The sequence below is a fragment of the Ammospiza nelsoni genome, chromosome 4 (genome assembly GCF_027579445.1).
Source record: "Ammospiza nelsoni isolate bAmmNel1 chromosome 4, bAmmNel1.pri, whole genome shotgun sequence".
NCBI lineage: Eukaryota > Metazoa > Chordata > Aves > Passeriformes > Passerellidae > Ammospiza > Ammospiza nelsoni.
In genome coordinates, this window is record NC_080636.1 from 51,821,214 (window position 1) to 51,838,074 (window position 16,861).

General features: G+C 46.8%; 1 protein-coding gene and 1 long non-coding RNA gene across 4 annotated transcripts in view; one reads left to right on the plus strand and one right to left on the minus strand.

Moving 5' to 3' along the window:
* The window catches only part of ANTXR2 (ANTXR cell adhesion molecule 2), a 77,497-nt gene that overhangs the window by 41,223 nt on the left and 19,413 nt on the right, over positions 1-16,861 (minus strand). For both annotated transcript variants that reach the window (XM_059470081.1, XM_059470083.1), the window contains exons 8-10: positions 11,871-11,931; positions 10,823-10,918; positions 8,092-8,161 (exon numbers count right to left, since the gene is read on the minus strand). In XM_059470081.1, the coding sequence (XP_059326064.1) occupies positions 8,092-8,161; positions 10,823-10,918; positions 11,871-11,931 (227 nt within the window). The remainder of the gene's footprint in view (positions 1-8,091; positions 8,162-10,822; positions 10,919-11,870; positions 11,932-16,861) is intronic.
* On the plus strand, positions 500-12,993 carry LOC132072085 (uncharacterized). 2 transcript variants are annotated; one of them, XR_009418287.1, is made up of 3 exons: positions 500-668; positions 10,376-10,456; positions 10,849-12,993. It is a non-coding gene; the product is annotated as an uncharacterized LOC132072085 (long non-coding RNA). The 2 variants fall into 2 exon arrangements; XR_009418286.1 differs by having other exon boundaries at positions 11,604-12,993.

Sequence of the window (16,861 nt, forward strand, 5' to 3'; positions counted from 1 at the left end):
CTACCTGAGTTGATTTCCCTGGCTATTCTGGAGAGGGGAGGTTGTCCCACGTGAGCACCAGACACATGAGAACTATGTCCCATGGGAGCACCAGACACTGGGAACCATACTGTCCCTTATTTTTGTGGGAACAAAATGTTGTGTAGGGAAATAAAAGACAATGCCTACATTAAACACTTCACCTCACTGAGTTTGCCACAGGAAGAATCAGTGCAGGTGAGAGCAGTTCTTGACCCCCTGGCTGCCTGCCCAGGGCTGCAGGGGAAGCCCAGCTGTGTGCAATGAGGGGTAATGCCAATATCCTGACCAGGTCTGGACTGGCCATGGGCATAGCAGCAATTTGGGGCTATTGCCTTCACCTGAGCACAGGGGCTCTGCAACGCTGAAAACAACAGTGAATAGGTGAAAACAGCCTGACCTGGAGCTGGCATCCTACCAATTGCTGAGCAGCAGGAAGTCAAAAGGGAGAAGCACAGGGGCTTCCTTTTTGGCTGGTGATGGGAATGGCTGCAACTCCCACATCAGAGAGCTGCTGGCAAGGCTGGAAGAGGACTGAGCAGCTGAGAGAGCCCAGAATTCATCCTGGGGGTTGGGAACTCCTGCAGCAGCAGCAGGCTGCCTGCTCTTCTCTGTTCAGAGCATCTCAAAGGACAGCTGGCTTCTGAGAGGTAACTGGGCTCTTTGTGCTTTTGCCTTCTCACACTAGTGACCAGTGTTATGTGGAATGGGAAATATTTTAGTCAACAAGCTGCCTATTAACTTGCCAATCTTATAGAATTCTCCTTTTACTTGGTCCCCTTGTCTGTGAACAATGTTTTTTTCCAAGTGGTATGTAGTCAGCATGTGGGTTTCAGACTGAGGAAGAGGCTTGGAAAATTGGTCCTTTAACCCATGCCTGCATGCTGACACCAGCTGCCAAGCTCTCAAGTGGCTCAGCACTCAGCACAAGCACAGCCCCTTACGTCAGTGAGTAATTCAGCTCTGTGGCCAAATGACACCCCTGTCTGCATTGCCACAAATGCTGTGCTAAGGGTACTGAGTGAACAGCACTACAGAAAGAGCTCAGTGTCACTTGTTAGTCAGACAACAGAAATCCTCAACACAGCCACAGCATATTAATCCTTTCTTGAGTGACCCTGAAAGACATGTAAGACTGAGCTGCAGCTTGCAAACACTCTGCCTTTGCTGACAACAGCTTTTCTAAATTTTTACCTTTCTCAGCAGAAGAAAAGTGACAAAACAAAAATAACAGTAGTGAAGGAAGCCACAGTAAGCAACAGCTCTCCTCACTCTGGTTTCAGCCACTCACTTCCATGTTATCAGAAAACTCACTTAAGTTCCACACACCTTTCTCAGCACTCGTTTGGACAGGCAAAGAGATGTTTTTCACAATTCCATGACCCTGACTAAGTTCTGGCCTTGTCTGACTAAACAGGTGATGACATGTGTGTGTACCTGTGTGCACTGGAAATCACGGGGATTTTTGTACTTCAATATTTGTGGGTGTAACACCTGGAGGGTTGTCAGGGGCATCTTTTGAATGTGAGTTTGGACTTTGTGGTAAGACAGACTGTCTCAGGTTACTGCTGTTGTTTGTCCATGTGGTAGAACAGGGTGAGATAAAGGTGAGGTGTAACCTGCAGGTATGCCTGAGGTACCAAGTAACCTGGCATTGCAGAGGGGTGTTGGGTGAGCACCCAGCAAGTTCCAGAGTTACATGTGTGTGAGGGCAGTGGGACTGCTGGATGCATCCAGCTGGGAGAGGTGCGGCTGGGCTGTGCTGCCGACACTGGGCCAGTAAGGTGTGACACTGGCTGCTAGGTCAGGTGTAATTACAAGCTCATGGCCTGCTTGCTTTTGAGGCTTGCACTGTTAGAGGGAGGTACAACTGTGCCATGCTAACATGAGGCACTGGCACTTGGTGTGGGAATGTCAGTGTGTCAGCCCCAGCACCAGAGTGCATCCTCTGAGAGCATTAATGGTGCCGGATTGGCTCGCATGCTATTCAGATATTTATTTTGTGTTTGCTTGAAGAATCAGGCCAATGTTTTTGAAAGCACATTTAACTATACCATATGCCTACTTAAATCATCCCTATCAAACAAGTTGTGGGTTGGTGCTCTGGTTCATTCTGTTCTGTTTTCTCTCCCTTCCCAATGTGTTTATGTGTATTTATCCAATTTGCTCTGTTCCTTGTGCCAAATGGCAGGTCTGAGATCCCAGCCAGGCAGGGGCAGCTGTGCTATTGTTGGTGTCTGACAAAACAGAGGTCATGGGCTGGGCCTGCAGCTCTAGCTCTAATGACAGCTTGTGTGGGACATAATGGGGCAGTTACAATGTAATCAGGGTTTCTGTGCCCTCAGAACCAGGAATAAACCTTAACTTACCCCTTGGTAACTCAGAACTTAAGTCTCATTTTTAAGATGTAATTCCTGGCAAATTAGCCTCTTGCAAAATATTCTGCTGCTTGTTTACTTCATTGTCATAACTCCTTCCTCTGTCTGGAAAACACCCAACTTTAAACAGCCCCACCACAAAAAGCCGACCTGAAAAATCAGGAAACAGTCTCAGTGGAAGAAAGGGTGTCTCCTGCATGGAACTGATCCCAGCTGTTCTCGTTTCTAAGACTGATGAGAGTTATGAGCTCTGCCAACCTAGGCAGTAACTGCCCATAGAAAGGAGTAGGCTTTTGTCCTCCACGGGAGGACTCTTCCTGCCCTGGAGGGTTGTTCCAAGTCCAGCCCAGCAGTTCTAGGCACTGACACAGCAAAGCGTGATCATTCCCAGTGCCCACTGTTCAGTAAGAGATCAGTCTGCAGGGCTAGGGAATTCTAAACTCTGTGCTCCTTGGGTGGCCGGACACTTCATCCCCTTTTCCTGCTGCCTTTCAGCCCAGCAGGCAGGAGTCTCTAAGCTATTGGGAAGGGTGTTCCTTGGAGCTGCACGCCAGCTCTGAGGCACCAGAGCAGGCTGCAGTGGCTGGGCAGCTGAGGAGAGGAGGCACAAGTCCCTGGAGCCACTCGCGGAAGTACGCAGCTGCCACGACGCTCCCTGGCTCTGGCTGCGGCACTGCCGTGCTGCTCGGCATGGAAAAGGGAGCGCTGGGGAAACGGCACATCTGTCACCCACACACAGCCACAGCCTCCACTCAAGGCAGCACCAGATGTGTTTATTCGGAGCATGTACTAACTAGCTACTTAATGGCTTAGAATTATTAGCCACAAGTTAATTAGGCAAACATAGTCACCATCAGTCACCTTACAAAGCATCGCTTCTTCAACACTGCTTTTACTTCCTGAGTGCCTTTATCAAGCACAGGAAACAGGAGGGGAAAACTACCAATTCCATAAAGGAGCTGCAGCAAGAAATAAATGTGTGAAAGGGGTCCACAGGGTCTTAATGAATGGAGTGTACAGGTAATGCCTTAGCTGAGCGCCTATCCATGCTGCCAGCACAGTGGCACAGGGGAGGAAGCAGTGAGACTTAAGAGGCTGCAGCTGATGGGGAAGAAAAGGGAAGTAACAGTGGAAAAAATTATTCCTTGGTATAGCTAAGTCAAATTTGCAAAGATTGGCTTCCCTGCTGCTGCGTGTACTGGGTATGTGCCTGGGGGGGGTGCAAGTGCTTGCTTGGCATCCTGCCTGCGCAATGGATTTGGGACCACCACTGTCCCAAGGGAACGGGCTCTGGTTCCTCAAGATGCGAGACACAAAAGCAGTTGGTCAGTTCTTGACTCCCAGGTCACAGGCAGCAGTGCACGGAGTCAGGGCAGAAGAGGATCTATCTTTGGGTACTGGGAATAGTCAGGATCACTGGTTAGGAGCCTGCCATTCCATACAGCACCTTCCAGCTGCTCTCCAAAGGGACAGCTATCTAGAAACCCAGTGAGGTCATCTGAAGGATAGAGCCCACAATCCATTCATCTTCTCTGTGTCTGTTTGCTTTCATGTGTCCATGCTCTTCCCCTTAAATCTGGTGCTAGTATTAATAAAAATGGCACTTAGAAAATGGGAAGCAAGATTCAAGATAGCCCTGTTCCACTGTCGTGGAAACATGTTGTACCTAGAAATCCTAGAGCCCCAAGAGCTATGTGAGGCGTGGGGGGTAACCTCATTTTGCAGATTACCTCCTGCAATGCTGTCTGCTTTGTGCCAAGCGAGCTGCCCCAGACTCCATCAGCTCCTTGCAAACTGCAGGTAACCGAGAATTTGGCAATACAGTCATTTTCCTTCCTACCACCCAGCAAATAACTCCTATTGAATCTTTGCTCTTTAAGTGCCACCAGCGGTTTGTGTTGGACAGGATGTAGGAAGCGATAAATGGAAGCTGAAGACAGCAGGGTTTGAAGAGAGGGCAAATAAGGTCATTAATAGCAGCAGTGTGGACTCTCCTACCTTGGCATGCAAGCTGAGGTACCTGTGAGAAATTTCGCTTACACTCAGGTTTAGGCTGGGATTTTTCTTTTTTGGCTCTGTTATTCCTTTAGCTTCTGAGCCCAAGGAGAAGGGTGCTGCATTCTCTGGTCCCAGCAAAACCTGAGTTCAAGTGCAGGATGCACGAAAATGGAAGCTGGCCAGCACTGCAGCTGCATGAAAAAACAGCCTTCTGTAGTTCCCTGAACTATTTTAAGAACAATGACAATTCCTCAGCCTGTTAGTTCAGTTTGAATAATCCACTGCCTAGCCTACATCCATCCGTTCTTGCCTGGCTTAGAGGAGAGTCTGCACAAGATTGGATGTTTTCAGTAGGCACCATCAGAACCAAAATGTTATTGTGATTTCCCAGTGAGAAATGAGAGCTCAAATAGACTGAGATAAGTAGTAGTCATATAACTATTCAGTAGAAGCATTCCAGTAAAGCAGTGTTTGTGCTAGTTTGAACTGCAGTTATTGTCACCCACTCACCTAATAAAAGCAAATTTGTAAGTGTTCAGGCAGTGCAAGAAATGTTGGTTTTCCCACTGGCATTTCCATGCAAGGCACAAGGGCTCACCCAAGCAGAAGCCAGCTGGAAGTGAAGCCAAGCCTACAGACAGATTGTTCTGAATGCAAACTCACAGAGCTTAAGGCAGTGAGAGAGCAGAAGTGAAACTAGCAGGGAATGTGGACTTGTAAATATCACAGTTTTTCCTGTACTAGTGTTCAGGGCTAGTGATCATAAACAGTCTCTTGAAAGAGACAAGGGCTCTGATTGCCCTCGGAGGCACAATGGCTACAGAAAGATGTACAGTAAGGGAGAGGTCACAGCCACCTCTGGCTTGGTTAGATTCTCTCAAGCTGTGGCAGGACAACGAATCCAAGTCTCTGCTGAAAAGGGGAACTGATTTTCTCAAAATATTCTGAGCCCTTCAAAACGTGACTTTTAAATGGGCAGTGCAGTAGAATCAGAGCTTACTAACCAGCTTGACTGTGTTGTGGCATCTGCCATCACAGTGCAGAGCTGATCTTTTAAAGCAATTCAACCTGGGTTAGCGTCCTCACCTTCCTGCCAGGTGTATGTGTAATTTCCCTTTCTGCTTTATTTCAAATTCATAACGTGTTTTATAAGGCATGGGGTGCTTGTGTGAAAATCGTGAATAATTGTCAGCCGTTAGCTGATCGGGAGCCTTTTAAGTGGGCTGGGTTTGTAAGCAGACTATGGAATTTTGCACTTTAGAAGCAGCATGACAAGAAGGGATTTTAAATGGCACAGGCAGCACAGTCATGTTGTCACCCAACCTAAGGATGATACATCCATCTGCTACAGGGTACTGTGGAAAAGCAGACTGAAAAAAATGCTTGGTTTAATCTACAGCTGGCACTTGGGAAGCTCCAGACTCAATGCAGCCAACAGCTGGGAAGGAAGCAGAAACACACCATGGCCCAATTCCAGGAGAGTACGGGCTCACCAACCCAACATCCTAAATACTTTGGCATTTTATCTATTTCAAACAGCTTAGTATTGCTCTGCAAGTGAAAACTGCTAATTCATCAGGCAACAAGAAGTGTCTCCAATTAGGGAAAAATACAATGAAACCTGTTACATGAGTCTTGACTGTTCACCCAGAAACTAAGCTTGCTGTGTGGCTTTTAAATCTGCAGCTAACTCAGACTGCCTGTGTTCTCTTAAATCCACCCAAAAGAGCACTAGAAAAGAACAGAGCGGTTGTTGCTACATTAGTGACTAATATTAGCTCCACTACATGAGGAATTACTGGGAGATATCCAGCAGTAGTCTAGGCTGTGCCAATGGGAAGTCAAGAGTTGAAGTACGTACATATCTTTCATAGCTGTCAGTCTTCTGCACAGTAAACTGCTCAGCTCTGGGGCAGAGCTCCAACTCTTTCAATAGTATGTCAGGGAACTGTGTTTCACATGGTATCTTGGGAAAAGGTGTTTTCCTGTGAACCTGTAGAACTCCAACTGCATTGTGCTGAGGTGCATGATCCACATTGCATTTCCAGGGTGGCAGTTGTCTGCTTCAGTACCACTCCACAGTGTAAGGAAAAATGCAGCATGTGCAACTAACTTCCATGGCTTTACCTATGCAGATATGTCACACACTTCACATGCCTTTGGCAGGACTGGCTGTTTATGTACTCTGGGACAAACTGTGTGTGGAAAAGCCTTTACAGCCTCACCTTTTGGGGAGCTTCATACTGGGATTGTATGTCATGCATGCTTCATACTGGGAGTGTATGTGGTTTGCTACTGCTCTTCTGTTGTACAGTAACTGCCCTGAAATACCTGGCCTGGGGAGGAGGGGTTTAAACCCAACTGACTGGCATTGTCCTGATGACAAGATCAGTTCACTTACAACTGTGGTGGTACTGACTGCTTTTAGCTGAGCCAGAGGCTGCAGAGCTGCAGCACTGTGGGATGCACAGGCCGCTCAGCAGGCACAGGGGACTGACACCCTGCTGCACGTGGCACAAGATGCATTGGTCACACAGCCATGTGAAAAGCAGCATCAGGAGACAGATCAGTATTGAATCCCTCACCCTCCCTCTGCTCTGCATGTAGCTCTGCTCTGTGCCTGCTCTCCCTGCCAGCCATGACACAGCTCGAGAGGCAGACCCTCTGGCCCCAGCCACCCCACTGGGGCCAGGCACTGAACGTTCTTGCTCCACAGCTTTCCAGCTTCCCTCCCCCAGCCTGCTGTCCAACACACAAACCAGATGTGCTTCTGGAGTTTTGCTGTCCATCTGACAGCACAACTGAGGCGGCCGACTGTTGCTCAAGTCAGAAATGTAGCTGCAGACCAGCCATCTATACAACACGCTTACCTCTTCCGCTCTGGAAGTGCCACAGATCAAGGCCAATGCAGAGCTGCTATGCTTCCCATTGGATTAGCACTAGCCTCATGCCTAGTAAGTCTCCGGGAATAACTACTTGACAAGCAGGGAGGAAGCCAACAGCCAAAGCCTTGGCCCTTCCCACAGGACCCAGATCTGATGTGCAGTCTTCTGATTTCAGATTAGCCTAGGGTCTTCAGAAATGTGCACAATGAAGCCCAAGTGATCATAAGGCCCTGAGGCACCTTTGAGTTGGAGAGGAGTAGGGAAGGATTAATTCTCCAAGGGCCAGAAGTAATGTGCAGTCCTGGCCGGTGACACTGAGAATAAGGCCAGAGCTGCAGTTTAGCCCCAGTGCTGGAGCTGTTAACTCACTGGATCAGGATGTGTGGAGCAGGGATACATGTCCTGACACCTAATTTTAATAATAGCTTGTAAGTGTCAGTGGTAATGTCATCTTTTTAACAGTGGGCCTGGAGATGATCTGGATGAGAGCATATTATGCCCTGTTAAAACAGCTAATCTGCATAGAACTTATGACAAGCCAGATCTTTTCAGTATTTCATAAACTGGCTGAATATTCATTTTTAAGGCACTGTCCAAATGGGTTTGGTCACAGATGACTACTCTAAGTCCACTCCAAAGCTGGCATATACACCAGGGAAATAACACAAGAATGGGAGGAAAAATGCAGCAACAAACCACCCCCTGTAAAAGAAACCAAATATTGCCTTCAGCCAAACCCCTCCCAGTTAATGTCAGCTATAATGGTGCCAAATTCCAGCAAAACATGTGGTGGTATTTGGTTCAGTACTTACTGGCCACTTTTGTACAGGATCGGTGCAGGGCAGAGCAAAAAATCAGATTCTACTGTTTTAGGCCTTTCATCTGAAAAACAAAAATCACACAAGCTTACTATGCTGTGCAGCTTAGGTGAGGAGCTGGCATGTGAACGTGCTGTGAGCTCCCTCCACTCCCATGCTCCTTACTAGTCTGTCCTGGCTGAAACTGGCAGCAAGGCAGGCCCAAGGTAAGGAACAGGGAGCACCAGAGCCGGCTGTAAATGCCAGGTGAGCCCACATTACAGTGCTTATTGGAGCTACTCGAGTCAGCTCATGCTCTTCCAGAGAACACACTGCCTAGAATCAACACCGTCTTTGTGGAGAGTGAGAACACTATTAGTAGTTTCCTGGTAGCTGGAAGATGAAGGTTTGTTTCTAGTTGGCTCCATTCCTGTTGTTGCATTGCAGGACTGTTTTATTAGCTGTGACTTGAGTGTTTTTCTCCAGTGTTTCTTCTGCTTTTGAGTCTGTGTGATTGTCAAACCTCTTACACTTACAAAGCACCTATCTGTAGAGTACATGAAGCACTTATTTGTAGAGCCTTGTGTCCAGTACAGCATTTCGGTTCTTCAGATGTGAGGAGGGGAGGATGGAGCTTTTTTGCCTCATGTGTTTGGTAAGCTGGGGAAAATCCAGCTCCTATGTGCAGAGCCATCAACCTGAACTTCCCCATGGCAGGACTGATGATTTCTGTGCAAGGACTATTTCCTGACAGTGGGGTGAAAGCAGATAACTGATCTGCCAGATCAACTTGGAGATTACTCTGTCCTGCATTTCAGGAACAGGCAGACAGACAAGCAGTTCAGGGGCAGCTGAAGGAGGAGCTGTTGGCATAAATGAGCTTTTCATATGTGCTATAATCTGCACTGACTGCTTGGCCTAGATTTGGGGTTAGTTGTGAGGTGGGGAAGAGGGATTAGCACATTGCCATATGTTTTTGTCTTAATGGTATGTTTCATAGATTATTTTTCTATCCCACAGCTCCATTTGGCAGGTTTCCTTTCTAGCATTTGGTAATGGTTCTTTATAAATGCAGAACGAGGAAGATGCCAAATGCATCCTTTAAAAGCAGGGGAGCTGACACAGTAAGGGTGTGCTCAGAGGCTGGTCCCAGAGAGAGCCCAGACTCTCAGTGAGGGCAGCTCCAACACCAGCAGATCCTTGCCCGAGTGCCCGCACATACTGAGGGTTCTGCAGAGGGCCAGTCTTATGCAGAGGAGACTGCAATGACATGAGAATGGCTGTCCTTCTCTTGAGACCATCTCCTTCCTCCTGCTACTGCTCCAAGTGCCCTCCCTGTCTTCCTGTTCATCCTGGCTCCACTGGACCCCTTTAGGCTTCCTCTGAACCAGGCTTTCAGAGTCCAGCACAGAGCTGCAGAGTACTGTGGGAAGGACCACTTGGAATGTCCCACTTGAAATGTTCCTGCTTTCTTCCTGTACTACTCCCCAGCAGCTCGCTGTTGTCCATTGCTGAAGACATGGACCAGGGGGATGTAGCAGGCCCTGGCAAGACCCCATAGAGCAGATTGTGTTTTTGTAATCAATACATCACTGTGCCATTCCCCTACCCTCATGTGCTTCAGCACACCCCTTTCTGAAGCCAAGAAAAAAGAAGCAGCCCAGAGCTGTAGTTGGCAATTCTCACATCAGATGGTAGCAAGTGTTTGTGGGCAATGGGAAGCAGAGGTGACAATTGTAATGGAAACTGAAGGGGAATTTATACAAGCGAATTGACTTACACAGGCTGCCTGCATCCAGAACTACTGGGTTACCCTGTTATTCCGCCAAATTATTGTAGGTATTTAACAGGCAGGAGAAACTGGCAACCCACTCCATTATATACAATATCCAGGGTAAGGAAGAAAGTGCACTGGAAAAACAAATTCGATTGTGAAGGAATTTAAGACAGGCTAATATAGAAATCAGACAGTAGGCAGGGAAAAAATCATTTGTAGATTTTCCTTCAACTTCTTTTTTGTTTGTTTTTTTTTCCAGTCTAGCTGGCTTCTATGGAATTCTGTTCAGAGCTAGGGGTTTGATGTACATATCCTAGCCATCCATTTGAGCTTCTGGATACAAAAAGCCAACTCACATATAAGCTAGAGGAAAGTGCCAGTACAAGGTGTGGTGGTCACCATCTGAAACAGAATTGCTTTGTGCTATGGCTGCAGTCAGCCCTGATGCTGGGCAGACAGAGCTCATGGACCATGACAAAATACACCACTGCTCTGACCTGGCCTTTCTCTGTGCTGCTGCAGGAGGAGGACTGACGTGCCCCTGAACCCCACAGCACACCTGGCACACCACCCAGGACTGGCAGAGACCTTGCAAAAAACAAGGTAAGTGCCTCTGGGAATTGCAATGAGATGCCTTGGCCAGGATTCACTGCAGAAAGGGACCTCAGTCAGTACACTGCAGCCACAGGTTGGTTCATCAGCAAACATCTGCTTGCCCAAACATCAGGAGCCAAACACTTCTCACCATGCTAATGCCCACAGTGAGGGGGTTGCCAACACTGCTCACAGCTGAAGGCACCTGGTAGCAAATTGAAACCACTAAGCAGAGTGTGAAACAGCTTTCCTCCCTTTACTAATCCTCAGAGCTTTCCTGCTCTCCTCCTCTTGGCTATTTTTCTCTTTGAGTTGTTATGAGCTGAGGTAACTGCAGGATTACAGAGGCAGGAGATGGCAAGTGCCTGCACTTACGGATTGTTGTTCCGTTCACTTGATAGGTACAGGTCACACTGTCGCTTCTCCCACCGAGGGTTAAGCCGCTTCCTCTGAGAACAACCTGAAACTCCTCTGGAGGGGAAAGCAAACACACAAAATCACCAAACTGCAGTGCACTGCAGAAAGCTGCACTTAGACCAGGGCAACTTCACTTAGTTTGCAATAAACAAAGCACAACATAGTTAATGCTTCCAACTTAGTGAGATCTCCTTTTTCCTGAACCTTTGTACTGAATTCTCCTTATAAATTGGTAGAGGCACGATTTGTTCCCAAATCTCTATTGAGACAGCCCTCTGAAACTGGAAGCAGATTCAGGCTATCAGCATGATCTGGGGCTCAGCTGCACAGTAAGACACAGTTTCTCGGTGAATGAGAAATAGGGGACTCAGAACAAGAAGAAGACTCCCCAAACCCAGATCAGGCTCACTTGAAGTACCAGATGAAGAAAACATTTCTCCTTAGTACTATTTCTCTGCAAGTTGCCCAAGGGCCATGCTCTCTGTAAGCTGTGCAGAGGAGGAGTGAAGAGTTTTTATACCAGAGCTGCTGACTTCATCCAGAGCATCCACATTTTCACAAAAATATCCAAGTAATGTTTAGCAACTACTTTATTTTGATGCATCTCCAACTATGTGTGGATTATGAAGCTTAGAAAGAAGACAAGGCCTTAAAATTCTGTGCAGCTCTTCTATTTCATTAATATATTTCTCTTGCTGCCCAAAAATGCAGTCATGTGCTTTGTTCTTACACTCCACAGATTTTGGGGCAGATTTGACACAAGTGCAGAGCAGACTCATGGAAGAGGGGCAGGTAAATGTTCTCCAACCTCCACCTGCATCACCCAAGCTATGGAAGGAGGCCCTGGTGGACAGCTCCTCTGAGGAGAACAAGAAGGCAACAGAGAAATCTCATGTTTCTTTAACTTGAGGACTTAAGTTAGAAATGCTTTATTCCTTTGCATAAAATAGGGGGAAATCACAGTCCTATAATAATGGAACAGAATATTAAAATTATAAAATCTTACCTCCTACACAGACACTGGATGGCTCCAAATATAAAATCTCAGTGCAGGATTGTTTCAAAACCTATTGCAAAGGAGGAAACAGTCACAAATAGGTTTCATAGCACTACTTCAATGAGCAATCTTAGTTTAAAACAAATGCTTTTCCATAGAACACACATAGAGCTACAGGTTTGGTTTGCTAAGTCTGACTTTGCAGGACACTGCCTGGAGCATGAGCAGCTCTTGCACACCTGCAAGAGTCAGTCAAGTCTAGCAGTGCCTAAGGCTTGGATTAGTTTGTTAAACCCTGGAGTACCTTTGAAATATAACGATGTCCAGATCCCTCTCCTGATTTTCCATGCACCCCAATCCTAATGTTTAAGCCAAAAATGAATCACAAGGAGCCTGATCCAAAACCTAATCCAGTGAAAAGCAGTGTTCCAACAATGAAGCCTGGTCCAGCCAAGTGCACGTTATTGCTGGTGCTGGCACCTTGCCCTGTGTGGAGAGGCAGAGTGACAGCGTGTTCCTGACTGCACTGCCTGCCCTTGGACAGGGATCTCACTTCAGCTCTCCCTGCTGTATGTGGTATTTTTAGCAGTCATTCCTAAACATTTGGTGGCATCAGTTCAGCTCCCTGCAATCATGTGTACAGCAGAGAGTCCTGTTACTGTCCCCTCTCTAGCTCCACTTGCCAGGTGTGTGCCTGCTGCTGAGCTGCCCTGACTTCCTAGGCATGTCCCTCTGTCTTACTCTTAACTCCTGCCTTCCTCTCAGTAGGACTCCTTACACTCTATGATGTTTCCCAGTGGTTTCTGTTGCTACATACCCAGGCCCAGCAGAAACAATCATGCGGGCACTGTTCTGACAAGAAGCACGCCAAGCTCCAAGAAAGAGAGGAGCCTCACTGAACACTTCCCGTGTTGCCTCTCTCCCCACAAACTGTTATGCACAAATTCATCTTTTAGTGCTTTAAAACCCATGTTAAAAATTAAGTGGTATTTTAAAAAATGGAGATGTGTATTTGGATGAGACGCAGCAACAGAGATCTTAGGAAAGAATGTAGCCCAGAGTTCACTGCAAGCCAAGCAGTTCACATTAGCTGAGGATCTTGCTTCCAAAAAAGGGCTTTAGCCTCTTGATTCCTATTGCAGTGTGGAGAGAATTTATCCGTGGCTTGGCTGGGGAATATTTTGTATAGCGTTTTATTCCTTTGCTGTAAAAGCGTGTTCAGTTGTTTTCACTGAAGAGTCAGATAAATAGCTCAAGTGAAGCTGAGACTAGATGCCAGCTTTATGTGAAGCACAGATTGAGCAGTTGGCACAGAATTCAGTAATTTTGTTTTTAGAGGGAGAACTTTCCAACCCCTGTCCTGGCCCCATTTGCCCAGTGTTTGAGGAAAGGTCACTGGTATGACCTGGAGGCTGGGGAGAGGGGAAGACAGTGTGGGACTTCCCTTGCAAATCAGTAGTTCTCTGGTTTCATTACATCCCAGGGTGAATTTTCTAACACTGTGCTTCCAAATGCAATATAAATCAGGAAAAAACCTACCTGGATATATTTAACTACCTTTGGATTTAGGAACAAACTGGGAGGGACAGACATGACAACTCCAATTGAGCTAAAATACGGTGTAGCTAAAATTATGACAAATCACAAAAAAAGCAAATTTCAATGCAAGGGTCAGGATACACTGACTTCCTGCATGGAATCCATTTTCATGCATGCTCTTGGCTAAAGCAGAAAATACCAGATGTTAATACTGCTCTAGATATAACTGCTTCAACAATAATTTTTCATAATTTTTATTACTGCTGTCCTTTGCTTAGCTTAAGCAAGCTGTACTGTTTAGAGACCATCTCTTTGCAAGGTTGGTGGCCTAATTCTACCATTCCCCCCAGACAAATCTTCTATTGTCTCTGAGACGACTCAAATTTGGCTTTGTAAGTTTGTCAGGTTGTTTGCTATCCTTCAAAAAGCCTCCTGATACTCCACACTTGGGGGAAAAAAAAGATAATGGTAGAGAAATGTGCCTTGTCCCCAAAAGCCCTTCCCCTCAAGGACTGAGTAAGCTTAAAAAGCAGACATCAAAGCTTGTCAAGGACTAAGTGGATTCAGGTGGAGCCCATCAGAAGCTCATAGATCCGGCTCTTTGCTTAACCTCTGCTGACTCTCTGGGTTCTCCTTAACACTCCCCCTAAGCAACACTGAAACACTGCTCAGAACTGAGTTTCCTCAGAGTTAAACAGAAGCCATCACACGCTCTGCAGGGTCCAAGCCCACCAGCTGTCCTGAGCACCAGCCCTGGGTAGGGTTTGGCTGACAAGGATTCTGCCCCCACCATGGGAAACTGAGGATATTTTCAATACACCAATTGCCACATGTGCTTTCATGTGTGAGGGAAATGAACGTATTTGCACATCTTAGGAGAAGGTACAGAAACTTAACACCCTTCATTGTTCCCACTCTTTTCTACCTGTTTCAATCTTTTTTTCCTTTCCACGCAAGCTATTCCTTCCAGCCAGCACAGTGCACTCCAGCACTCCAATAGGAAGTTTTTTTCCCTTGGGGAGAAATCATGTGATGGTATTTTACCCATTTTCCTTATGATCCATGTGCATTATTTAACATGCCTTCACACCCCTGTCCTTTAGAATTTAAAACTAACTTTATCCTGATGTGGAAATCTGGGCTGCAAAGTCAGCAAGACCAAAAAAACTCCACAAAAATCTATACAATGCTCCCTCTTTTCCAGTTCAGGATAATCCAAGACACTGCAAATTCATTATTTAGAAACCTACTGCCCACAAGAAAAGTTGAAATAATAACTTAATAAGGCCATCCTTGGATAGGATAGTTAAGCACTCTGCTGACATAAATTCAAATAAGACAAATTGCCTTAGTTTAACAGCATGCAAGGAGAGATTCTGAGAATTGATGTCATCCACTTTGTCTCCAGAGGTCCTCACCAAATATAGGACTCTGCTCCCAGGCTCACAAAGGCTTTTCTCTCATTCCCTGCCCTTCCCCTCCTCCCAGGGCTGGCTTTACCAGAGAGAACCAATTTCCCACAACCCCAAGTGTAAAACAGAGTAGAAACCTGTCAGCGTTTGTCCTGCAGCTTCAGCAGTGGAGAGCTGTGCTAAGACTAGAGGGTGTTCATTGCCTCCTGAGGCGACCTGTGCAGTGTGGGAATGGTGCCAGCTGCAAGCCGAGTCTATCAGGTGAAGTGGCCACAGCTGTGACTCGTTAACAAAGGTGTGGCTGCTGGGACAGGAGAAGGCACTGCAGTTCTGTTCTTGGGCAGGCAGTCTCTTGGACTGTACAAAAATGAGACATGGAATCCATGCCCCAAACATCCTCTTGTCCAACAGCAACACAACAGACTGCTGAGGAAATGATTCTCTAGCTTCTCCATGTTGAGGACTTGTTACATTGCTGCCACACTGCAGCAGCAGCAACCAAGGATCTTATGTTTTAAACCCTGGTGTTTTTTAGGGCCAGTTCTTAGAGCAGCCAGCACCAGAACCAGTGGCACAAATGCAGCTTGTGCTCCACACCGACTCTGATGGATGCATGCAGGGCAGCCTCCCACCCACTCCTTCAGTAAAATCCCTTCTTACAGCTCCTGAGTGGTCTCTGTGCAGTTCCTATGGCATCTCTCAGTAAAGCAAGTTGATCATTTCAGAACACTTCTGAGAGCACAAGCTACCAGAAGAGAGGCACCCAAGATACCTGGGGACACTCTCAAGCCAACTCACCCTTGATGCAAGCTCGCTGGCATGCCTTGGGCCCAAACAAGCTTTTCTTTGCTGAAAGGGTCGCCTGTCAATCAGCTGCTGGGCTGCCCAGCTCCTCTGGGAACACCATGGCCATCCCAACTGTGGCTGTGGAGCTTTAAACCACCTGTCTCCAGGCTATTTCAGTGGCTTACAAGTGAGCATACACGTCAATCTTCCTAAAACAGTTGTAGGAAGTTCATTTATCAGGTTCACTTACTGTAGGGGCCTGAATATATGTATTGTTATAAAGGAGTCCTTGTGAATATATATATATGTAGTGAGAGTCCTATGTATTAGATAGGTGGGTCCTGTTGCTCTGGATGAGCTACAGCTGTGGGATCCTTGGTTGGGTAGCAGCTGTAGCTCATGAAGGGCTCTGGGATAAAAGGGGGTTGGGTCGAGAGCCCAGAAGGAGCCCCTATGGAAGCCATGAGGAACTGTGCTGCAGAGAGGAGCTGCATAATAGGACCAGCAAGAAGGTATGGACTTTAAGATGGGACTCCAGAAATATGAAATACAATAAGATAACAACAACAATTGGTGACCCCGACGTGATGGAGGTATGCAGCCAAAGAGAAGGTATGGAATCCCCCGGACAGCCGAGAGCTGTGGCAGCCGGAGAGCTGGGACAGTGGAAGATAGGACAGCTGAGAGCTGTGGCAGCCTGGGAGCTGGGACAGATATGGATATTGTAACTGTGTAATGGAGAAATTGTTAAAAGAAAAGGGGGGAAATGTAGGGGCCTGAATATATGTATTGTTATAAAGGAGTCCTTGTGAATATATATATGTAGTGAGAGTCCTATGTATTAGATAGGTGGGTCCTGTTGCTCTGGATGAGCTACAGCTGTGGGATCCTTGGTTGGGTAGCAGCTGTAGCTCATGAAGGGCTCTGGGATAAAAGGGGGTTGGGTCGAGAGCCCAGGAGGAGCCCCTATGGAAGCCATGAGGAACTGTGCTGCAGAGAGGAGCTGCATAATAGGACCAGCAAGAAGGTATGGACTTTAAGATGGGACTCCAGAAATATGAAATACAATAAGATAACAACAACAACTTACCATTACCAAAAGCTTTACCAGCTCTTCCATGTGACCCCATTTTCACTTAGTGCATTTTTCCCAGACTTTCCTGATTGTTAAGGAATACTTAAAATCCACATCTGTCCTCATGGCTTTCTATGTGCTTCTCACTAGAAGGTTCCTGAAGGCTCACAGAAACTTCAGTGCACCAT